General features: G+C 39.8%; 1 protein-coding gene across 2 annotated transcripts; it reads left to right on the top strand.

Annotated features, from left to right (window-relative positions):
* The first annotated feature begins 546 nt into the window (after positions 1-546).
* Positions 547-23,404, top strand: eea1 (early endosome antigen 1). Of its 2 annotated transcripts, XM_072434524.1 has the most exons (30): positions 547-695; positions 1,882-1,968; positions 2,152-2,264; positions 2,351-2,405; positions 2,483-2,548; positions 2,634-2,655; positions 2,738-2,842; positions 3,321-3,442; positions 3,954-4,109; positions 5,203-5,217; positions 5,614-5,730; positions 8,480-8,818; positions 9,684-9,833; positions 9,911-10,030; positions 10,983-11,186; positions 11,958-12,158; positions 12,256-12,369; positions 12,510-12,665; positions 12,730-12,869; positions 13,327-13,657; positions 14,209-14,310; positions 14,391-14,585; positions 15,149-15,331; positions 16,250-16,435; positions 16,505-16,636; positions 17,427-17,612; positions 19,754-19,992; positions 20,837-20,957; positions 21,587-21,685; positions 23,145-23,404. In XM_072434524.1, exons 1-30 carry the CDS (start codon positions 672-674, stop codon positions 23,265-23,267), a joined length of 4,203 nt encoding a protein of 1,400 aa, XP_072290625.1. In that variant the 5' UTR covers positions 547-671; the 3' UTR covers positions 23,268-23,404. The 2 variants fall into 2 exon arrangements, with proteins under 2 accessions (XP_072290625.1, XP_072290627.1); XM_072434526.1 differs by lacking the exon at positions 5,203-5,217.
* Positions 23,405-25,243: the final 1,839 nt, after the last annotated feature.

Genomic DNA, 25,243 nt, shown 5'->3' with positions numbered 1-25,243 from the left:
CAAGCCGGTGACACATCCCGCATCAGACAAGTTACATCCATGTGAATTGTGGCTTTAAAGTGATAGTAAAATTACATATTCTGTACATTTGCTTCAATCAAATAAACCTTAATTGTGTTCAGCATGTCTGGAAAGTTGTCAGTCTGTTTACACTGGGTACAAAAAACACAACTACTGTAGAATAATAGATGATTTTCTTTTAACACTTCAATGTTCTCTTTTTTTGTCTTTGACACATTCGATTACCTTTCTTTTTGGCATCATTTTTCTAATCAACACCGGCATCATCAAGCATCAGTTTTATTCATTGCACTTTAAAATGCATTGATCACTTGACACATGATCACATACATTTACATGCAAACACACAGCAATAATCAGATCTAATCATTTGTTTATCTGATTACCCACTGTTCTCTATAATCTGATAACTCCAGAAATACGATTTTTGGCGAGCATGTACACATAGCTGTTCGCAGCAGACTAGTTTGGCCATAATAATGTGATAATAATTTAAAATGTAAGCACAGAGGTGGTTATGTGCTGAGCCATCCTCCTCTGACCTGCCCATCTGCTGCTGCTGGAGTCTGGTCAGGTGCTCGTCCACAGACACTCAACTTTACATCGGCCAAACCCTCGGATTTAGGACTTGACCCAGCACAAACAGAACAATGCTCAGACGAATACTTCAAATGGTAAGCCTCTGCGTTAAAAATAATCTCGACAGCGCCATTTTTATTGAAATTATCATGTTTTTATGAAGAGCCTAGGCCTGTTTATATAGTGGCGCTGTCTGGTTTTGCATGCGGCGTGTCGCGGTGGGGCGGTAACCACGGAGAAATACGTTGAACGAGCGGTACAGCGCGGCGTTGTAAACAAATCGAGCGCACCCAGGGTAGGGAAGCTAGTTAGCAACCACCGCTAACAGGAAGGGTTTTTATATTTTAACTCTCAATTATGGCGTTTCTAAAAGCTGTGTTTTTGTCAGTAGTTGCCGATATACACGTGTGCACGACTGCCGTAGATAAACAATCAGTAAAAACACATTTTCACCAGTTATCCACGTTAGCAGCAGCAATAATTAATCGTCCTCCCCTCACATGCTAATCTAATGTTGACGTCTCAGCCAATGTCGTAGACGTCAATTAAAGGTTCAAGCACGTTTATCAGTATTTAAATGTGACATATATTGAAGACAAGGTCATACTAAACTGTTTTGCCCGTGTTTTGTCGCATGGGTTTCCAAGTGTGGGGGTAAATAGAGCACACAAGCTAATCTAGCACAGCACCAAACTACATTTACCATGATGCACTGCAATGTCAAACCAGGACATTTTCCTCCCTTCATAAAAATTATCTGTGAAAAAAAAACTATAAAATGTTTGGTTAGTAGAGTACAATTTCACTCGCGCAAATGGTTCACTGTCATCTACTAAATGCGTGTGTTTTATTTCTGTAATGATTATTGTTTTGACCTTTGGAACCACTACTGGGTGTGTTGGGTGAATAATTTCTTCGTAATGAATACAGGACCATTCATCAGAGTATATTTGGACTATAACAAGGCTTGTAACGATAACACATTTTGATTTGTGAGATATTGCTCCAGAACATGTCACGCTAAGCAAACATATTGAAACCCGGTAAACAGTAACAGTACGACACCAATAAAAACGTTACTATCTACTGCTAAAAACCTATGGTACTAGAAGGAAATAATAACATATTTCCCGCAAGTGTAATAAAGTTAAGTTGTAGTATTTATCACGGACACACTAAGCAATAACATGTTTCCAGTTGGTTTCCTCGCCTGTCTGTTTGTCATGCCAGTTGACAGATTTTGATGTTTTATGTTTGTTTTATGTTTTTTGTTTCCTTCAGACTCCTGGGAAAGGAGGCTCCCAGAATGCAGAGACAGAGCAGCAGCCCAGCACAGACCAGAACCACGACCAGAACCAGACCTCGGAGGTATCCTTGTGTACACAGTTTGTCAATGCGCACAGTGTTACATATTACATAATAATAACATTTCCAGTAGTGTGATATGATATATTTGTCACATTGTAATGCATTATAATGTTGTAAGAGGATAAGAATGATTGTAAAACATATGAACAATAAGACCTCTAAAGTGTATTTTTTTTTGTCTAGGGCTTCATCTGTCCTCAGTGCATGAAAGCCCACAACACTGCTGAGGAGCTCTTCAAACACTATGAGCTATTTCATGACACCGGGGACCTCCCTGCCCACATGGCCCCCACACGGTAACAACAATAACAACAATATACTATAAGAAACTCACATAAAATCACCTGTATCTACTCCATTGTATTCATTCTTCTTTTTCCAGAGAAGACTTAACAATGCTGCGACAAGAAGTTCAAGACTTGCATGCATCTCTTAAGGTATCGTTTGTTTTTAATCGGTGTGAAATTGCCCATGTTTTGCCAACGCACATAGATTAAATGTACTCTTTTATTAGGAGGAAAGATGGTTCTCTGGAGAGCTGAAGAAAGAATTAGACAAAGTTCAAGGACAACTGAAGCCAGTAATGAATACAAAATGATTTCAGTCATGAGTGTTATGTAATTGTATCAAAAGTGGGCTGACTCATGATTATCTTTGTTCCACAGAGCGATGGGCCTGAGGATGCTGGTAGGAGAGATGACATTTGTGTCGATTTGCCTGTTTTAGGATTTGTGCTGCGTGATTGACTAATAAGCAATGTCCTTTATAGCTATGGAAAAGAAACTTAATGAAGCAGAGACAGAAAAGTTCAACATCAAACAGATGAAAGACCTGTTTGAGCAGAAGGCGGCCCAGCTGGCCACGGAGATAGTGGGTAAGTCTCTACGCATTTTGCTTGGCCTTGTCACGCTCTCATCAATGTTTACATGCTAGTAAATATACACCATTATTAACAGAAAGAAATGTACACCTTATGTGTTGTGATTATTTACTGCTTTTCCATTGCAAAGTGATCTAAAATAAAATGACTCAAATTAAGAACATTTCCTTGATTTGAGCAGATTTGCCTTGAGGAGTATTTTTATTCTTAATTATTCTTATGTTTATTTTCCTATTTTAGCGATAACAAGTTGTTTTACTTATTTTACGTGTGATAAGATGCATTTTCTTGTTTCATTTTATGACCAGTCTTGTTTATTTGGTGAATTTAAGTGAAAAATCTTCTCAAGATGACATTTTCTTAATTCAACTCTTTTTATCTTTTCAGTGTCCTTATTACAATACTGCTATAATAGTAACTTATATTCTTTTTAATCAGAATCTTGTGAAATTCTTTTCGTTGAATATCACAGACATAAAATCCAGGTACGATGAGGAAAAGAGCCTTCGACTGGCCGCTGACCAGAGGCTTACCAAACTCTCTGAACAGCTGCAGAAGGAGAAGGGGGAGAATGAGAGACTCCAAACTGAACTGGTACAGTTATTTTTATTTCAAACTATTTTGTCAAGTCATAAACATGTCACGCTTTAATTAATTTGTTCTTGGACTTAAAAATAATGTCGAAGCCCCACTGAAAGGATCTCAATGCATTTTAAATCTGTCATTTCAAATCAAAATACAAAAATCTACATTAAAAAACACTTACATTTATTAAGTTTTTCCTTTTCACTCCATTCAATTGCTTAAAATAAAACACAATTTATGTGTTTGCTCCTTTGCATCCCTAATAATACATTTCAAATTGAAGTGTAAACATTGTATCTTATTACATCTGCACTTTTATGAAATTAAATACTGTGGTAAAGAATTCACGCACATAATGACATAAGCACCCACTGTATTAGCACTTTATCTAGTTTATTTTGAGTTTATTTTTGTAACGAGACTGGGACAGTGCACAGTGTACATGAACCTTAAGAAGCACCTGTAGTCCCTGGGCAGGCCGACGTTGAAGTTGATAAAACATCTCCGTTTGTCCCCAAAGCTGCAGCGTCCCGGCGTGGAGGACGTGGAGGTGCTGCAGAAGGAGCTGGTGCAGGTGCAGACATTAATGGACCGTACGACGCGCGAACGAGAGGACGAGTCCGAGCGCCTCAGGACCCACTACGAGCAGCTACAGGCAAACTACAGGACCTCCGAGGTGCGTTTCATCATCTAGGACAGAGTTACACCAAACAGGCAAACTACAGGTCCTCCAAGGTGCGTTTCATCATCTAGGACAGAGTTACACCGAAACAGGCAAACTACAGGACCTCCGAGGTGCGTTTCATCATTTAGGACAGAGTTACACCAAACAGGCAAACTGCAGGTCCTCCGTGGTGCGTTTCATCATTTAGGACAGAGTTACACCAAACAGGCAAACTACAGGTCCTCCGAGGTGCGTTTCATCATCTAGGACAGAGTTACACCGAAACAGGCAAACTACAGGACCTCCGTGGTGCGTTTCATCATTTAGGACAGAGTTACACCAAACAGGCAAACTACAGGTCCTCCGAGGTGCGTTTCATCATCTAGGACTGAGTTACACCAAACAAGCAAATAATGGTGATTTCATTCAGTTAATTTCAACCGTCTACTTTAAAAGATAAGGCTGCAGACGAAGAATAAGAAGAATAATTTTACTGTCGACTCGTCAAACAATTATTTTACTGTACACTGGGATGTTTTGAAAGCATTTTAAAGTAAATAAAGGTTGAATTTTGGTGTCCGAAGACTTCTAAATATAGAATATGTATGTATTTGATTTAATGAATATATAGTAAATGTATTATTGAGGAAAATCAGAAATGGTTTATTAGTTTTGGACATTTTTATTCAATAATGTTGCTGTTCTTGTTTAAAAGGTTTTTCATCATTTTGTCAAGTCTGTGTAGTCCAGTTAACAACTATGATTACCAAAAGGCAATTACAATTTTATATTAATAGCCGATTAGTCATGATAATCCAATTGATTGTTGCGGCAATCTTAAAAATGTAACAAAATTGCCAAAAAATAAATAAACACTCATTTAAGAGCTCAAGGTCATATTCATTCTAAATCATAGTTTTAAATAGTTAAAATCATTTGCCTCCATTAGTTTGCTTGACCCTCTGCTCTTGAACCGCCCTCAAGTCTCCATGTGTCATCTGATCTGCGCTCCGCTGTAGAATTAACCTTTTGTAACTTACCTTTGTCTGTCTCTCTTTCCTCACCCTTCTCCCTCATGTTTTCACGTACCGTATTCCTTCCCGAGATACGTAAATTGGAGGTAAACCTGTTTTAACAAGCTTCCGTCGGGTTATTTTTCTTTTCAAGTGTTTATTTTTGGGTTTATTGAAGGGCTGCACGATTTTGGAAAGCGCTGACATTTGAGAGAAGACAGCTAAACTTAGACTAGAATCCCTCGCCTTTCAGAACATGTTTGCAGAGGTCTGAACGGCAGTGTTAACTGGTTGAACATAAGAAGACGTGATGTTAAGTTGTGGCACAGGCGCATTATGTTACTTCCAAATTCAGAATGTGAAAAATCATACAGCCCTACTTACGTACTTGATAACTTGGTATCGTACATATATTGTTTTGTTTTCAGTTAAATCTTGTGTGCGTTTCGTGGACTCCTCCCTCTGCAATTTGAATGCATCAGTATCTTTACTTCTACCTGCAGATGACCATATCCCAGCTCAGGGCCGAACTGGAGAAAGGGCCTCAGGAAGCGGCCGTGTACACACAGCAGATCCACGAGCTACAGAGCAACCTGAATAATTTACAGCAACAAAACCAGGTAATGAGTAATCAAGTCTTGTTTCTTACCGTGCGATCGCATAACTGGTAATAATCAGAAGTAAATCTTGACTAAACCAGGCCTAGAAACGGGATCAAATCAGGTCTAATCGGGACTAAACTCGGCGCAAACCAGGGCCAAACCAGGACAAGTGTGAACGCACCCTTATTTAGAGTATTTAGTATTTTCTACAAAGGTTTTCGGCCAAAGTTACAGAGACTTTATTAAAAAAGGTGTCATGATTAAGTATGTATGCCTGGCTCCTGGTGCAACCGGTCCAGCATTGTCGTAAGTTCGAGTCCTGGCTCCAACTGTTTACTGTATGTCCTTCCGTCTCTCTAACCCCCCTTTTGCTCTCATCTAAAATTGAATCCAAAAGTTTAATCCTGACCCAGTGTTTGTCTTAAAAAAAAACACTCACATTCATTCAATTTCCTTTTTCGTAAAGCCTAAAATCACAAACGGCAGTCGCCACACAGGGTTGCACAATAGTGTTGATTTTACCTGCAGAAAGTTATAAAAATCAAACAATGAAACAGTCATTGGTCAATAAAGACAAGCAGATTAACATTCGCAGGAATCAAGCAAATGGAGAACTATCCCTGAGCAGCGCCAGACCCTCCTTCTCAGCGAGGAAAAAACACAAAAAGCACAACATTAGTGCATTTATCGATTGTCATCCCACAATGCCGTATTTGTTTTATGCTGGTTTCCGTGTTACTAAACAGCGCTGCATCCACTGCAGAGAGTCTTCAATGAAATATTGACAAGTGGAACGCAAAAAGAAACACACAACTAGCTCATGACATCCAACAAAACGCGATCCAACTCCAAGGCACATCCAGTCCCACCCAGTCCATCATTAAGGATTTCCCTCGGCACGCAATACTAGATCTTTAAAGTTTCCTACACAATAAAAGAGCATTCAGAACAGTTTATAAATAGACATAACCGCCATCTTGAGCACCCGTACGCACTGTTAACAAACCGCCTGGCCTTCCTCTGTCCCTTGTGTCGTTCAGTCTTTTAACAATGCCATTCTGTCATCGGCCGTCTTTAGTAATTGACAGAATCCCGTGCGACTTTGTAATTAAACCACCGGCAGAGGGGGGACGTGAGCCCGCGCCAGCTCCGGATTCAGATAACGGCATCGTCCTTTCTCTCGATTGAGACTGGATAGTAGTAACAGTCGCCCGGGGGTTTTAACTTCGCCGAACGGGACTTGCGAGTAGCTTTGGCCGTGCCCTGACTTCACCTCGGGTCGAAAACTAACACGACACCTATACTTATCCTATGAGCGCAGACTAGACAAAAGCAGGTGGCGCGGAGGATATGGGATAAGAACGGACAGGTGAGCAATCAATAGAGGGTTTATAGGTTTGTATCCCGAAGATTAGAGCGGCGCATTACTTCTCTAAAGGGTAGAACCGTGGACTCCAAACACTTGCTGTCCAGCTGCCGCGTCGGGCCGCGTGCCAGCTAAGGTTTACCAGATGCTCTGTCACGGTCCCTAGTTAGCAGCCGCTCTGCTATTAACAACATTTGTGTCTCATAGCTCCTGTCTGTTTTATTGCACCGCATGGTTTATGCCCAGACGTGCACCGTACATAACACAGAGGAGCCCAGTCCTGTGAGGATGACATACCACAGCGCACTTTAGTCTTGAGAGCGCTTGTGAAGTGACGTGACTCTTCTCTCTATAGCGTTTGTCACATGGAACAAGGAGGGCGGTGGAGTTAAATGGTCAACGGTACAGAAAATAAAATGATTGACGTAACAACTGATAATGAGAAGATGATGACTATCTCAAGTCAAGGATTATATTGATTATTATTTTACTATTTTTTTGCTTGGTGCTTGGCCTTGGTCGTGATAATAACACAACTTGTTTTACAACTTGTCCAGTTAGTGATTGGTGGAAAATATTTAGAGGCCAGAGCGTTTATTTTATGTGCCTTTTTTTTTTTCCCCGCAAGTTTTGGGGAGTTAACATTTGAATTGTAAAGGATCAAATAATTCATATTTATTTATTTATTAATTTATTAGTTATATTTATTTTTTTAAGGGCTTTTTGTGCTATTTTTAGTATGAAATTGGCTGCCCATGTCTTATTTAAGATACGGTTAATTTAGAAATGTGTAAAACATTTACACAGATACAAATTATACAAACAAACACAAGATGTACAGATAAAATGCCAATAAAACATTCCATAAAATAAATATAAAGAAACACACGATATGGGAAAAAAAACATTTAAAGCAAGCGCACTGGCACTGAGGAAAATCCTTTAAAAGTGCTTTGAATTCATTAAAAGCTCCATATTTACTCCTGAATATCTGATGTTAAGTAAAGTTGTTAAATAAAATCAAAATCCCAGTGAGAGCTTTATGAATAAACAAAATGCAGTGCTGTCTTCTCACATCCAATGATTGCCATCCTACTTTAAAGTATAATTCGCAGCGGTGAGTTCTTAGAGTTTATTGTTTAAATGGCATAAAAATATCATCGTTTTTCTTTTCTGTAGCAATAGACTGCATTTCCGAATGTGTTAAGGTGACAAAATAAAACTAAATAAGGGAGACATTGAAGGAAAAAACATCATAAAAATAAATGTCTCTACTCCAGCGCCCATATTAGAAATGTATATATATATATATATATATATATATATATATATATATATATATATATATATATATATATATATATATATATATATATATATTCAATTTAACTGTTATTTCAGCTTATGTCGGAAAAATTGACGCGCAAGGAAAGCGAGCACCAGGAAGTCGAGAAGCAACTTTCGGCCGAGAAGGCGGCAAAGAAGGGCGCGGAGGAGCGTCTGCGAGAGCGAGAGATGGAGGTCCATGAGCTCCAGACGCGAGCGGTGGGCGCAGAGGCCTCGCTGCAGAAAGCCCAGGACGAGCTCCGAGACCGGGCGGAGGAGGTCGGCAAGCTGAAGAGCGAGGTCACCGAGCTGGAGGTGAAGCACGCGGAGGTGAAAGCCGAGAGGAAGCAGCTGGAACACCAGAGGGAGGAGAAGGAGAGCCAAGGCGCCCAGCAACAGACCGAAATCAGCCAGGTAATGAGAACAATAACCATGCATCCTCGCTCTGCATGAAAACATTCACCCGCTTTCTACACGTGATGGTGGTAAGTGACTCCTGCAGCGAGTGTCACAGCGGTTTGAGGACAGTAAATATGGCTTCTCTGACCACAGATAATTACTTTAGTTACTCATCGTTCAGTAAATGATCAACAGAACAATATGTTTTGGGAACATATTGTGAACATACTGGGCGAGTTAAAGTTAAATGGGTAATTAAATTAAATTATTGATTAATACTGCTTTTTATTCATTGTAACAATATTGTACGTAAAAGAACAAAAGAAACAAACGGGTCACAATTTCCGATGCAGTTTTATTTTTTCTCATTCAAATTAAATCTGGTTTTCAATCTTTGAATTTCATGATCACGAACATAACGTGAAAGTATTGGCTTTAAAGCTCGCAATCAAAAAGCTCCTTGACGATTAGAAATTAAGATTAAAATAAATAATATTATAATATTTTAAATAATGATTTCGCAATATATTTTATAAACACTGGCTTTTTATTGAGAACAAAGGGTAAAGAGGAACACTTCATCTCCAGGCGTGAAGAGTTCTCCGTGGTAAAAGGTCAATGTATAAAAAAATACCCCAAAAACTAAGGCCTTCTCTGAGCCCCATAGTAAACAATACAAATACTTTAAAAGACAGACATGGCCATATTTACGCAATATTGATGATGGCATTTTGACTTTCCAACCGTTTTGTGGGCTAAAGTCAACTGCCAGTCATCACACCGCCTCTCAAATGTAGAAACAACATAGACGGTACATGAAACTAGACACAAGCGCGGTGAGAAATAAGTGCATAATGTTGACACGTCGATTCTGTCGTAGCTGCACGCCAAACTGCTGGAAACGGAAAGACAACTGGGCGAGGTGCAAGGACGTCTAAAAGAGCAGAGGCAACTGTCCGGGGAGAAACTGAAAGATCGCGAGCAGCAGGCGGCGGATCTGCAACTCAAGCTGTCCCGCGCAGAGGAGCAGGTAGACGTCAGGTGGCATAAGACCGTCTATATGTAATGTAAGAATTATGAGAAATATCGACTTGTTTCGCAACGCAGTTAAAGGAAAGTGCGTGTAAGAACACGGATGTGCAACACCAGCTGGAGAAGGCCAAGCAGCAGCATCAGGAGCTTCAGGGACTTCAGCAGAACACCAACGGCAAACTCCGCGAGGCACAGGTACTTCTCAGGCCCAACCCTTTGCTCCGGTGTTAAAGGTGCACTGTGTAACTTTGCTGGTGGAGGATCTGCTGGGCTCCCTGGAGATGTCATGGCTTTGTCCGCTATGGTCTTAAACACGGACATTTGTAGACCCAAAGTGAGTATATGCGATGGCACCAGGTCAGAGCCGTGTCTTTTCGAGCAGTAAAAAATACCTGTAATAAGTAAATGCAAAATGTACCGTATTTTCCGGATTAGATGTCGCTCCAGCCCAAAAAAAAATCATAATCGAGAAGAAAAATACATATATATGTCGCACTGGAGTATAAGTTGCATTTTTGGGGGAAATTTATTTGATCAAATCCAAGACCAAGAACATCTTAAAATGCAGTTTAAAATAATAACAGATTAGAGAACATGGTGAATAGGTGTACGTATGCTAACGCTAACACCTTCAGCTACATGATGCACAGACAGAACTGTGGTAAGTGTCTGGTATGTTAACGTAACATATTAACAGTTATTCAGATAACTATAGCATAAAGAACATGCTTTAAACAAGTTTACCAAAGCATCAGTTTTACCCCAAATCACTAAATCCATTGAATTATTCTTCCTCTGTGTCACTTCTAAACAACTCCACAAACTCCGGAGGTAGAGGAAGTGCAGATTCTTCTTCTGCGTCGCTTAGAGTCTAGAGCGCCCTCTTGCGGTTGCCATGTGAAATGCAGTTGTCAGAGTGAAAATAATGAATAATATCACATTTAAGTTGCTCCGTAGTACAAGTCGCTCACCGGCTAAAACTATGAAAAAAGTCTGGAAAATATGGTATACGTTTAATGCCATACTAGAGAACATTTCCATGGAGACGAGCAGACCCCCCACCAGAAAAGTTAACGCTGTGCACCTTAAAGTCTCATAATTCATGCTGCATCTTGTCACTTTATGAATGTGTTCTTGGTGCTCGTAGAATGACCTGGAGCAAGTTCTGCGTCAGATCGGCGATAAAGACCAGAAGATCCAGAATCTCGAGGCGCTGCTGCAGAAGAGTAAAGATATCATGAGTCAACTGGAAACCGAAAGAGAGGATCTGTGCGCAAAGATACAGGCCGGAGAGGGAGAGACGGCTGTTCTCAACCAGCTCAAAGAGAAGAACCACGCGCTGCAGGAACAGGTACTGACCGCTACGACAGCATAGAAGACCGTTAGATCAGAGTTTATGGACGCACAAGGGAAAATCTATCATTTGTTAGTGATACAGTTTTTTCAGTTTTGTTTTGTTTTTTATGACATCATGCCCTTTAATTATGACAAATTTACTACAATATTCGAAAGATTTTATTTCAATGAATGTACAGATTAAGAATACTGCTGGCAGCCAATGATTATACTCAAATATGGGTCTTTTAATAATAGTTTTAGTCAGTGTCATATTTACAGAATACGTATTAACACAAAAACACTATAATTCACATGTTTAGACACACATTGTTAGAACTATTTACATTGTGGATTCTCACTGAAGGAGTCAAAAGTACGAATGAACACAGGGAATGCAATAAACGAAAAGTGTGGGGGAAAAACATGTTTTATAAATTAGATTCTTCAATTTAGCCACTGAACTCTAAGTAAGTTCAACATGAAGCTCATTGGGAGAAGGTCATGTGTTTGCTGAATTATCTACAAAGCAAAGTGAAGCTGCTTTGAGGAATCTGAATCTAAAATATAACCAAATATTTAGACGTATTTAACAGTTTTTTTCCTTTCCCACATATTCCATACACATTGCTTCATATCATGTCTTAAGTATGTAATTACAATGCAGAATAAACATTTGACTGGCATGAAATCAGGTGCTGTTACTGTTACACAGACATTAGCTCGCAGATATCTACTAACCGATTATCCGAATGATGATTTTGCGTCCATGATTCTTTCTCTCAAGGTAACGCAGCTGACAGACAAGCTGAAGAATCAGTCCGAGAGCAACAAGCAAGCCCAGGACAACCTCCACAAGCAGATCCAGGAGCAGAAGACCCAGCTGCGGACGGCACAGGACCGCGCCCACACCCTGGAGGCTTCCGTAACCGAGCTGACCGCGCAGCTCACAGACGGCAGGGAGAAGGCGTCCCAGCTAGACTCACAGGTACAAGTCACGATTAGATTTGCTGTTCAGGGCAAACCTGAACAGCAAACGATTTTTGATTTAAAGTCTGAAAAATATGTTTTACTTTTGTCATTAGCTCAAGGCAAAGACGGAGTTGCTGTTGTCCACGGAGGCTGCGAAATCTTCACAAAAAGCCAATCTAGAAAACAGCTTGGAGACCACTCAACATGCGCTTCAGGACAAGCAACAGGTTTAATAGGATTTAACTCATATTTTATCTGCTCCTCTGGGACAAGAACTAAAAAAGTGATATTTTCTGGAGATATTTGAACATAATATGCAATTTCTCATCCTTTTTCTGTCCGTTTTTTCATTCTCTGCCTTGTCTAGGAAGTAATCAAACTCCAGAAAAAGGCTGAGGAGCAAATTCAAAAGCTCAAAGAGAGAAAGGAGCAGTGCGTTCAACTGGAAACCACCGTGAAGGAATATAAAGACAAACTGTTGGCCTCAGAGCGGAGCGTCGAGCAGCTGGAGGGTCTCAAAAAGGTTCGCGTGAAATATCTTTAGTCCGTTGGTATGTTCTGAACGTATTCTCTTCGATATGCAACAGAAACTGGAGGCGCAGGTCAGCGAAGTGGAGGCCGCGCGAGACAAGGCGCGTCAAGAAGTGCAGAAGATCCAGAAAGAAGGCTCCGAGGTGAAGAAGAAGGCCAAGGAGTTGCATCAGCTGCTGGAAAAGGAAAAAGCAGGGTAACGTATTAGCTAAGCGATATCGAGAACAAGCACTTTATTTTACATTCACACCTTCAAAGATAAATACGTGAAGGTATGAATCCAAACACTTTATTATTTGGTGTAATACGCCGGTCAAAATTCAACCTTCATCAGAAGTTTGACCTTTTTTGCGTTATTTTAGTTTGCTTTGCATAAGATACTACATATAAAGCAGCTTTTAGAAAATATACAGTTTCTCATATTCAATTAATGGAGAAATAGGTTGTTTTCCATCTTTAGTCCTTTTAGAAGACCTTTAATACTTCATTTGGTGGTCACATACTAGACTCGAGGCATGGTGATCTATTAGACACTGTAGATGAAAGTGAATTCAAGATTTCACTCTTGTCTGGTGTGTAAATATTGTGTAATTGCAACATCCCTTTCCCCCACTTGTATCTGAGTTAAACTGGTATTTGTTTGTGTTGAAAAGGGCTCTAACGCTCCAAGAGGACTTACAGAAGAGGACGGCCGCTCTCACTGAAGTGCAGCTCCAGTTTGAGCGCTCCGAGCAGGAGAACGGCGCTCTGAAGCAGAACCTGGACCGAGCGGCGCAGCAGGGAAAGACTCAGCGTGCGGAGCAAGAGAAGAAGGTCCAGGGTCTGAACGCAGATCTGCTCAAGGCTCAGCAGGAAAGGGATGCTCGCCAGAAGGAGCTGCTGTCACTGCAAGAGGACCTCGGGAAAACTAACAAGGCACTCAAAGAATCCCAGAGTCAGATGGACACGGAGAGAAAGAACCATAAAGCAGCCATGGACGAGAAGGCAAGTTTAACCTCAGAAAGTGTAATGTAATGTATGTTGTCACTTTAAGATTCAGAAGAAGGTTTATTGACATGTCTGTGAACACAATACGGAATGGGCTTTGGCTGTTTGGTGCAAACATATGAAGAGGACTGAGCAAAAGATAAAATAAAGGACAAAACATTATTTACTAAAAGTCGGGCTGTAAAAAGATACCCAGATACTATTTTTTTAAAAAGTACTAATTTGAACTAGTATCAATACTGAAAACAATCACATAAACATTGTAAATTTCCAGGTTTATAATGTTTTTTATTCAAATCAGACTACACGTTAATATAAAAGAAACTTGTAATATTTTGTGTTGAAAATTGCATTATGTCGTCTAAAGGGTTTTGTTTTTATGATCATTGTATCAAACTTGGTATCCAGTATTACGCCTGTTCCTTATTATATATTGTGACAACACAATAATATACCAAAATATACTAGTTTGATTAAAATACTGTGCAAAAACAAGCTGTACAAGTCATTGCTAAAGGGAGTTATTTAACAACAACACATTTCCACAGGACAAGAACAGTGAAAAGGTCAAACAGGAACTAATGAAAGCTCATGAGGCTCTTTCCAAAACACTGAAGGAAACAAAAGAGCAGCTGGAGAAAACAAAAGAGGTAATGAGTTCAAACATATAATGTAATGATGAAAACCTTGGATCAATATTTTACAAAGCCTTTGTTATTCCGAACTTCAGGAGGAGAAGAAGTGGAAAGAGCAGCTGAGCTCGTTACAGGACCAATGCACCAAGACTGTGGAGGGACTAAAGGACAAAGAGAAAAGCATCCAGAAACTGCAGACCCAGTTTAAGGCCGCTCAGGGGACGTTCGACGAAGAGCTCAAGAAGATGAAAGGACAAGTGGCAAAGTTACAGGAAGTCGATGCACAAAAGGTAAGCAAAGAATCTCGTTAAATTAAAGAGCTGCAGAAAAGAAAAGAAAAAAGGCCCACGGCTGTATTAGATGTTTCTCTTTTATTTTTCCACTGCCGTTTGACACATGATCACTTGCAACACCTAAAAAGCAGTAAAGTAATAAAACAGAACAACAACAACAACAACAACAACAACAACACCTCATAATGCAAAGGTTACCGCTCTAACAAACTACACTTCATACACTATTGTGAAGTAAAATTTAAAAGCAATTTTACACAGTAAAATAAAACTGATTCTGGTTTTTACTACTGTTACAAACGGACCTCATCGTTACCGCACAAGCACATTTATTTTATGTATGTTTTAAGTGTTAATGTCAATATGTTGGCTACGAAAAATGCACTTTTGTATCCTCTGAAAATGAGCAAAACAGTGAATCTTTGTGCTAAACGTTTCATCACTTTCCACAATGTACTGTTTTCCACGTTGTATTATTATTAGTGTTTTTTTCCACATAATTCTACTCAGGGATGCACATTTCTCTAGATTTTACAAATCGTGCACATGTTTCTTTTCAGGGAGAAGACGTGAAGAAACTGAAGTCCCAGATGTCAGGCCTTGAGCAGAGTTTGTCCTCAGAAAAGAGCCGAGCCGCGGAGCTTCACACGTCTTTACAGGAAAGCCAGGAGTCGCTGAAGAAGCTCCAGTCGGACTTCTACGGGAAGGAGTCCGAGTTGTCTGCGCTGCGACAAGACCTAAAGGTACTACGTAGAAGATTAGAGGTTTGATCTGTACTTTCAATGGTTTTTAAAGCGTGAAATACATCTAAATGGTGTTTTAGTGATGCTACAAATAGTGCTGAGCTCACATTTTAATCAAATTGAGATCCTATTGTTTCAAATGATTAGCTTTGGGTTTTTGTAAATTCAGAGATCTACAGCAGATCAGTAAAATCGTGTGGTTTGGAGCTTAGTTCAGACTGTGGAAGAATAAATTGGACTAATGAGTCAAATTCTGTCTTCTTTATGTTATGGAAGTTAAAGCCTATACGACAGGTTCTAGTGTTTTTTCTAATTATGATATTGTTTGATGAGCAAGTCCCTGTGGTAAATAATTATTATATTTTTTCTTTTGTGAAGAAAATTTGACAAATAAAAATTTTAAATTACAGGAAGTAGTTCTGAGTTCTACAACGTCCCTCTGTGATGTCATCAAAAAGCGCCATTCCATCAAAAACGCAGATGAAATTTGCATGCAACTTTTTAATGACTGTTTAAACAATCATTTCACAAAATAAAGGTGTTATCAGATGTAATTATTTGTCAAATTATAAATATTGTATGATTTAAATGGATTTTGGCCCTTGTTTAGTATCTGGTTGCTAAGTAACAGTTGTGGAATTACCTCTATCTATGTCATATTTGCTGGTCACGTCAAACCAGGAAGTAACATAATAAATGTCACCAAAATGGCAAATCTTGAATGTAATTATATTCCCTTTGTTTTGCTTAAAAGTGTAGTCTAATGTGTCATTTGGACTTTAAGACTTAAAGCCAATTCATTTGTTTTAATAAAATGGTTTTTTTTTTAATATTTGAAAATTGTGGTTGTGTTTTTTTGTCTTCTTTTCTCCATTTTGCCGGCCTTACATCGAGGTGACTTGTTTGTTCTGTTTACAGATGTCAGAAGACAAGCTAAAGTTGGCGCAAGAGGAATCAGCCGCTAACCAGACTCATCAGACGAGTTTAGAGGCTCAAATCCAGGAATTAAAATCTGGCAGCAAGTCTTTGGAAGAGGAGCTGGCCAAAGGAGAGCAGCGGATCCTTCAACAGGAGGAAGCGCTGAAAGAGCAGAACAAGCAAATGGTCTGTGAAGATGACCTTGTACACTCGTCACTCGTTGATTTATCTTATTTTATCTTTTTCTTTTTTTAGGCTCAAATGAAGTGCGAGATGGAGAAGGAGAAGAGCCAAATCGACGAACTAAACAAAGCAAAAGGTGCCTTAGAGAAGAAGAACAGCAAACTGAGCACGGATTTAAAGACGCTGAAGGAGAAGATGGAGAAGGTGAGACTTGCAGAGGCCATGAAGTGTCTGTCCTCGTAAACAACAGCCTCACCAGGGCAACCGGAGTGCTGATGTAACAAGCTTGAATGTTTATTTCATACCAACTGTGACCGGTTTCACAGTTATCAGACGTGAGTCACAGACATGATTCCACATGAGTCGTCAGCGTTTGGGCCAAATGAATCCGCAGTACATTGTTGACTTCTGAAAATGACATCTGTATCTGACTGTCATGGTTGCAATGTTTTGATGTTTTGTACTGTAGTTTGTTTTGTCTCAAGACAAACAAAACTTTTAAGTGTCGTTTCACACTCCTGAGTGCCCCCTGTATAATGTACCTGTGTTTCTTTGGTAAGGTAATTATAAATCTGTTTACCTGTAGATTGGCGACTTTTAACTATTATATTTTATTGTTTAATGGTATTTATGCTATTAAGATGTAAAATGAACTACAAATACTATTTTCTGTTGAAATACTATTCACCTTCTGAATCTGAAATAATCCGATAACAGTAATCAACAGATATTTTGGCAGTTTTTTTATTTGTGCTAAAATGTCTTCAAATGTGTTAATTGAGGTTTGTTATCAGATAAATGTGAAAGGACTATAGAATAACCCTCAAAAGTTCAGAAATATTACACTATAGTCTTTTTGAAAGAATACAACTTAAGTTTAAGATGAAAAATTTATCAAATTTTAAAACAACATTAACAGTATTATCAATAATTGGATGTATTGCCCATCTCGACCTGTATAACAATGTGATTACTGTTGTATTTCTACTTTCAGGAGCTGGTGGAGCTGCAGGAGGCCAAACAGCTTCTGATCCAACAGAAACTGGAGCTTCAGGGCAAAGTGGAGGCAGCAGAGGGCGCTCTGCAGCAAGAACAGAAAGAACATCAGGTCACTAAGGAGAGCAAGAGCAAGAAAGAGGAGGCTCTGCTCGCACAAACCAAGACTCTGCACGAGCAACTGGTAGGATACACTCAAAATTAATATTTCAATCTATTTTAGTCTTTTAAAAGGCACATATTATACAACATGTACTTTTATTTCACTTTTAACCATGTTATAACATTATTCCCTCATCAAAAACACCTGGAGTTGTATGCATCTTCATTCATACTAATGTTTAGTAAGTCCTCTCTGACTCCGTAAACTCTTGGCTCCAAATGTCCAAGTTTTGTGATGTGGTAGTTAGAGCTTCGAGTTCTTCTGTGCTGTTTTTAACTCCATAAATCATCACTCATTCTGAGCATTTCTGTCATCAAATTGATTTTCAAATTCATGTACAACTGTGTGCCTGCATTAGCATTTTGGTTGGCAAGCTAGCTTTTGTTTATTTTCCCTATTGTAATTCTCACTGCTGCCAGTAGATGGAGTTCTAACACAATTCCTGGTGAAGGAACGCCTCACAGATGTAAAGTAATGTGTGCTTTTAGTAGATACACTATTTTAAGTTCCTTTTTATTTCAGTCTAGTTGGAGGACAGGGAGGATCAGGTCACTTTATTTATACCTGGAGTGAGAATCTATTTGCAATTGGTGCTAGTTTCCATAGATACATTGAAAAATAAAAAGATAAACAATAGTAGGTCTTTACTTGACAGACCTAGATGGCTCAATGGTTTTATTTATAGTTGCACTATGTACAGTGCTGCCGCTCCTATTACGAACATAACACGCAGTGTGTAGAGCATCAGGTGCTCCGAGGGGCCCCAGCCTGTTCTTGCAGTTTGGACTGAATGACAGAATAGGATATTTGTGCAGCAGCACATTTAGAAACATAGAAAAAGTACAAAAGCAAGAAGACGTGTGTGATGCATGCTGCTGGCAGCGTGCGCAAAGCCAAAGTGGTTCTTCTTCTTTTTACAAATGTCTAAATCATGTTTTTGTAAATGCATCAATAGCAGTGTTTTCTAGAGCGTCTGTTCTGCAGAAGAGCAGGAGCGGAACAGGGACATTTAGGGACTGTGGGGGGGCCCTCATAATAGTAATAATAATAATAACAACAATAATGATAATGTGTTGCTATTAATATCACATCTAAAATGCACCAGAATACAGGAAATTATATGATTTCCAGACCCTTAGGATTCTGATTTAAGCATAATATTGGATTAAATAGCCTGTATATTAAATAGTTTTAATACAGTCAAAACCCCCATGTATTGGGGGAACATGGGGGCACCACTGAGCCGTTCTGTGTAGGGCACCCAAAGGGCTAGCACCGGCCCTGACTATGAGTCCTCACCCACACCCGGTCCCGTGATCACATCACTCCCGTTCTCCGCTCTCTCCACTGGCTCCCCATCAAGCAGCGCATAAACTTTAAAATACTCCTCCTCACCTTCAAAGCTCTTCACCACCTTGCCCCCCCCTACCTGTCTGACCTCCTCATCCCCCACCGCCCCTCCTGAGCTCTCCGATCCTCCTCCTCTCTCACCCTGACTGCACCAACATCCCGACTCAAAACTTTTGGCGACAGAGCATTCTCCCGAACAGCACCCCGACTCTGGAACTCCCTCCCCCAACCTGTCCGCCACTCTCCCTCACTCACAACATTCAAATCCCGCCTAAAAACATACCTCTTCACCCAAGCCTATGACCTCCCCTACCCCTAGCCTCCTCTACCCCATTGCCTACACTTCTACCCCCTGTTACATCCCCATCTTTTTCTCTCTACTTCTTCTGTCTTGTTCATTTTATCTGTATATTAATGTGTTCTGTACGTGTTGTCCCCCCTGTCTGTAAATACCCCCCCCTTTTTTATTATGTTCAGCGTCTTTGGGTCACTGAAAAGCGCTATATAAATAAAAGTTATTATTATTATTATTATGTAACGTTTTGGGTGGAGGGTTCGCCACCTGCTTCTCTCCATTTAGAGGTTATTGCTTTGTTACAAACTGCACGGTGAAACTACTCAAATTGATATTTGTTTATTTTAACCAGGTAAAAAACTCTTTGAGATCGAAACCTCATGTAAGGAAGATTAAAACATTCTAATGCAATACATTTTAGATATTAAACTAGATATTTATTTTCTGCAGCATAAACATTATTCTGTCGAGCACATGGTACCACAGATACTCGATTGTTGAATGTGTGACGTTCCAGGCGGCAGAGAAACGTTCCCAAGAGGAGCAGGTGAAGCGCGCTGAGGATGCAGAGGCCAAACTGGGCCTCCAAGTGACGGCTCTGAACGAGAACGTAGCCACTCTGAAGCGAGAGTGTCAGGGCAGCCAGCGCCGCGTCACTGAACTGGAGAAGCAGACGGACGAGCTGAGGGGGGAGATCGCCGTTCTCGAGGCCACAGTCCAGAACAACCAGGACGAGCGACGGGCGCTTTTGGAAAGGTGAGGGGGAAATGGAGAGCGCTCGGTCCGGCGAACAGCGGCGCAGATGCATTTAAACGCACAGTATTCCACGTGTAGACAGATTTCAGAGTGCTTTTATTTAGGGCAGAGGATAGAAAGCAGCAAAGGTTCCCAGAGCTTTGGCTGGATTAGATCGTTGAAGAATATAAATGTCAATAATATTTAACACAAATGAATCATGCTGAAAGGCCATTTTTGTTGTTTATGGATCTAGTAACAAAACGGAGATCGACAGGTCAAATATTTGTGAATTTACCTTTGTTTTATGGTCAAAGTACAATGTAATCAATATGAATATCTGGTTCTGGCAGTATGACGTCTTCACATTCAATTAGTTTGGTTTATTTGACTCGTTAGCGAATATTTTCAACATGTACATTGAGGTAAAAAAAACAATAAATATTGAACTATGATGACTGAAAGCTTATAAATCGAAGATCCATGAATAAAGTGTTGTTTTTTAATTTTTTTTTATTACCACTGTCTTTATGACGGAACACCTTTTTGCCAATGTTTTTGCGTTTTTTTAGTCAATTTACGATAATTTTAATGGTCGGCAATCGCATTTATTTCAATTAACTGTTGCAGCCCAGTTCATAACACACTTTGACAATCAATCAACACTTTAAAGACAATCCTTGTTATTTATCCTCCATCAACCTATGAAATGAGATGGATAATTGCTCTAACGTGTACATTTATGTCCAGTCCGGTTCTTTCCCCCTTTCGATTACAGGTACACCATGCGCTACCGTGGGACTCAGCCCAGTCACGGCGAGGAAACCCCTTCGGCGCCTCATTAAACTGCGCGTTTGTGTGGCAGGTGCGTCCAAGGAGAGGGCGAGATCGAGAAGCTGCAGTCGAAAGTGGTGGAGCTGCGGCGCAAAGTGGACGACACCACGGCCGCCATGCAGGAGCTGGGCCGCGAGAACCAGTCGCTCCAGGTTTGGGCAGTTCCTCTCACGACAATAAAGGATACGAAAAGACGGAGGGACAGGGGCCTGGGTAACTCGGTGGTACTTAGAAGCGGGCGCTATGATGACATTTTGATGATATTGTGAATGTTGTTTGAAGATAAGAAAAGAAAATTGTAAAAAATGCTACGAAAATAAGTGTACGAGGGGATATTTCTGCATTTTTGTGACGCGTTTGACAGACATTTCACGTTTGTCTGATAATTAAACCTCAACTAATACATCTAAAGACTTGTTTTGACACATTTCTATTGGATTGACTTTATAGCGTTTGACTATTGTTATCGAGATATACATTTCTATCAATACAAAAGAAGTATACTGCAGAGTTATGATCCACAAAGTTTGAACTTGATCGTTATTAGTCTGGGATTGGCTCCACAACTCGCCTCGTTCATCATTGATTAAAACTCTGTTCAACTCAACGCAACAATCACGTCTTTCTGAAGCTATTGTGAAAAAATAAGAGCGAAGTCGTAGAACTTTGTGTCTTTTTTTGTCCACTTTCCTTTCACATCGACGGGCCCAGTGATGTCAGAGATCTCAGACGCCTCAAGAGTTCTCACTTCAACAATGTCCATTTACTCTGTGCATTTCAGATAAAGCAGTCGCAGTCTCTAACCAGGAAGTGGGCCATTGACAGCGAGGTGCAGAACTGCATGGCCTGTGGGAAAATGTTTTCTGTCACGATTAGGAAGGTAAGATAGTTAGTGTTGTATTTATTGATTATTTGTGCAAGACGCTCCCAATGGACAGGGCTTAGAGTTTAACCTCAAATTGTTTATGACTCGTTCAAAAGTTCAGATTAAGTACAACATTATAATTTGTAACTCAATACGTGTTTATTTAGTTGAAATGCTGTACATTTATAAACAATATTTATTCATTCTATCTATTTATTTTCTTGTTTCGAACCTTTCTTAACATGTATTTATAGTTTATAGCTTAACTTTATTGTTATAAGGTGTTTTCTTGTTTTTATTGCATGATTTTATTGTAAACATTTTTTTTTTTTTAACTGTTAGTGTAGCACCCTCAAGGAATTAGCATGGGAACGAGGTATAGAAAACGGGGTTTATTCTTGGCTTGAGAAGTTCGATAACTCTTGATAACCCTTGACAACTCGTGAGCTGACAGCCACAAGAGGCTAATTACTTGGTTTGGGCCTTGATTTGACTTATTTTATATTCTTAGTTGTTCTTTGATTGTTTTTCAGCTATTTCTTTGATAATTTTCTTTACTCACGCTCAAGATCAGTGTAGCGTGGCAGCATCGCGCAGCAGTCTAAGTGCGTCTCTAAATTAGGTCCGGGTAGAAACTTAATTTTACGTTATTTGGTTCCGCATTAAATTTCACCACCAGATGGCGGAAGAACAAAGGCTAAACGAGCACAAACACTTTTATAACAAATAGGAAGGACTGTTACAGTTAGAGCTATTGTTCTGTTTTGATGTTTTGGGCTGCATTATTAAGATCCATTTAGTTTATAAAATGTGGATTGGGTCAATAACAATAGCACCCACGTGAATTTCATCATTAGTCCCTTTTACATTAACACCAAAACCATAAGTAAATACATCTGAGGTTAAGGTGTAGTTTATTGAGCCTAATTCTGTGCGTTTGACACATCCTTCAGTGTTAAATCCTGCTCAGCGACTTCCTCAGCTCGAGGGCTTTTCTCCTGCACACATTTTGGAGTTTGGATTCATACAAAGTGCATTTGTTAATATCTACCAGTATTTTATTTGGATTGATTCATGCATGTTTGAGTAATCCTGCATTGTCTTACAACCAAGGCTCGAGCTCTGGTTCCACCTAACTCATAACCTCGCCCAAAAACTCCCAAGACTCCGATTGACACATGTAGGGTTCAAAATGTCTCACAGCCACTTTTCAAAAAGAAAAACAACGTCAATTTGCTGCTCGGGACGATGAAATGGATCCGTTCTGCAGTTGAACAGGAAGTTAATGGATATGTTTTTATTCTCACTCAGTTTTACATCAGAAAAAAATGTAAAATGATGATCTACTTATAGTTCAACAATAACAGACTGAAAAAAAAAAAAAAATCATATTATTATAGTCCCTGTCACATAGTTACAATATTGATAGATTTAATGTCACAAATGTGTTTGCTCTTCTCTCTCTCTCTTGCAGCACCATTGCAGACACTGTGGTAACATATATTGTGGCGAGTGCTCGTCGAGGAACGCGCTGACGCCATCTTCTAAAAAGCCCGTACGGGTTTGCGAGACGTGCTTCGAGGAGCTCCAAGGCTAAAAACCTCACCGCACTTTGCCCTTTTTGTACTCCGGTGGGCAGAGTGTAACGTTTCTTTGTCAAATTTAAAGTAATGTGCACTATAAAAGGACAGGCCCGATACTGATTACCCACATGTCACTTCATAACTCGAGAAAGAATAAGAAAAAAGCAGTGGGATTGTCTTTTATCTGTTTTTGTGCCTTTGCTACTCCCGTGGACTGCCAGAGGGGGGCGACACTGAGACATGAGCGCCATTTGTCTTGAGTGTTGGATCATCAGTGACTGCTGTACATGGTCGGGACACCCACCATGAGTTATCTGCAAAAGCGGACGTGGAAATTACTGTATTCTCCGCAAAATCGTGTCATCTGCAAAGGCAAATTGAGTCTAGTATTTTATTTCTACTTTTTTCAGACAGAAAAAATTATTAAACCAATTTCAAAACTCTGTAGACACTAAATAAAAACACAATGCAGTTTTAATTACCTGCAAAAAACTTTTTTTTTGAGGGGGCTGTGATGACATTTTTAAAAGAAGTTAGAATCCAGCAGAATTGTTTGGCAAGTACAATTAATTTAAATACATATTGTTTTTGAATGATTTACCTTTGACACGGTATCCTGCGTTTTATTTGTACATATGAACCAAAAAAGTGTTTTGTTACTGGACATTGCCTTTGTGGAATACATTTTTGCTCTGCCTCGGCCTATTTTGTGACCAAAGAATGTGTACAACAGGAAAATAGGTATTATTGTTAGATTTTCTCATCTTTGCCTCTTTTAAAATGTTTTAAATTCCGTCCATGATTTTATTTTTAAAGGTGCACTATGTACGCTTTCTGGTCACGGGTCCGCTTGTCGTCTCTGCGGTTTTGCCCTTTTCAAAGCTCGCCGTAGTTCTGGAAGTACAATCATTTCCCATTCTTTCTTTAACAATGGACGTTTCCAAAAGTTCAAATATTAAGATTTTAAAGATTTTAAAGTTTAAAAAAAACAAAATGTGGCTAAAAGTTTTAATAATTTTGTGGTTTATACACTTTCAGAACAGATTTTAAACTAAATTATAGTATTTGTGGTCATTAATTACCACACACTAGCCCACTGGCAAGCTTTATAACTTTTAATCTATATATACTATACTGTTTTTTTTTAAATCTATGGGAAATGTACTTACTGCAACATTGAAATATTTATCGTTTTTGCTTTATTGCGCAAAAATACCATGAAAAACTTGCATTCTGCCACTGAGCGGGATCACCTCTCCACAGATCTGACCTGTAACTGCTGCGCGGAACAATCCGGGCAAAGCAATAACCGTAGTGACAAGCAGGCGGTGGCCCCGTGTGGTAAAAGGTGGCGTAGTGCAGCTTTAAACCAGCTTTCCGTGTGATTTTGGCCTCACTTCTCCAGCGTGGCTTTACTGTCGCGGTGCTTTTTGTCGGACGTTTTTGTGTCTGCTGGTTTCCACTCGTCGCACTAAAGATTAATTCATGTTTGCGTAAGTGCCGGCTTTGAAGCAATAACCGCGTGACGTTGACCGTGAGCAGAAGGCCCGCTCTCGACCTTTGACACGGTTTGACGTCCCAAGTGCAAGTTCTAGATGAAGACACTGTAGAAAACCATCGCTTTTAATCTCTAAACGTTGTCAAGTGTCGGTTAATTGTCTGAAGCGGAGCGGCGGGGGCGAGCGCGGCGCGGGTCGCTCTGGTATTTTGGCAGCGGACAGCTCGTTTGAGGCTTCACAATTCGCTCTTTGTGCTCGTTACGCTCATTATCGAAGAATGTCCATCTCAAACCGCAGGCGAAAAGGACATGTCCGCTTTTGTTTTCTACCTCAGATTGGCTGGCACATGAAGGCACCATTTGTAATTCTAGAAAAAAAATCTAAAAGCGTATACGTAAGGAAGTTATTCTTCACTACCCAAGTTGTACAGTCCCTACTACGATGTCAGGCCGTGAACTGCACCTTATTCCTCGTGCGCGTGAAGCCCAGTC

Source organism: Eucyclogobius newberryi, unplaced genomic scaffold, assembly GCF_026437365.1.
Source record: "Eucyclogobius newberryi isolate DKJ021-1_F unplaced genomic scaffold, fEucNew1.0.hap1 SCAF_7, whole genome shotgun sequence".
NCBI lineage: Eukaryota > Metazoa > Chordata > Actinopteri > Gobiiformes > Gobiidae > Eucyclogobius > Eucyclogobius newberryi.
The sequence above is the reverse complement of the archived record's forward strand: the minus strand, read 5'-3'. Positions and strand labels throughout refer to the sequence as shown.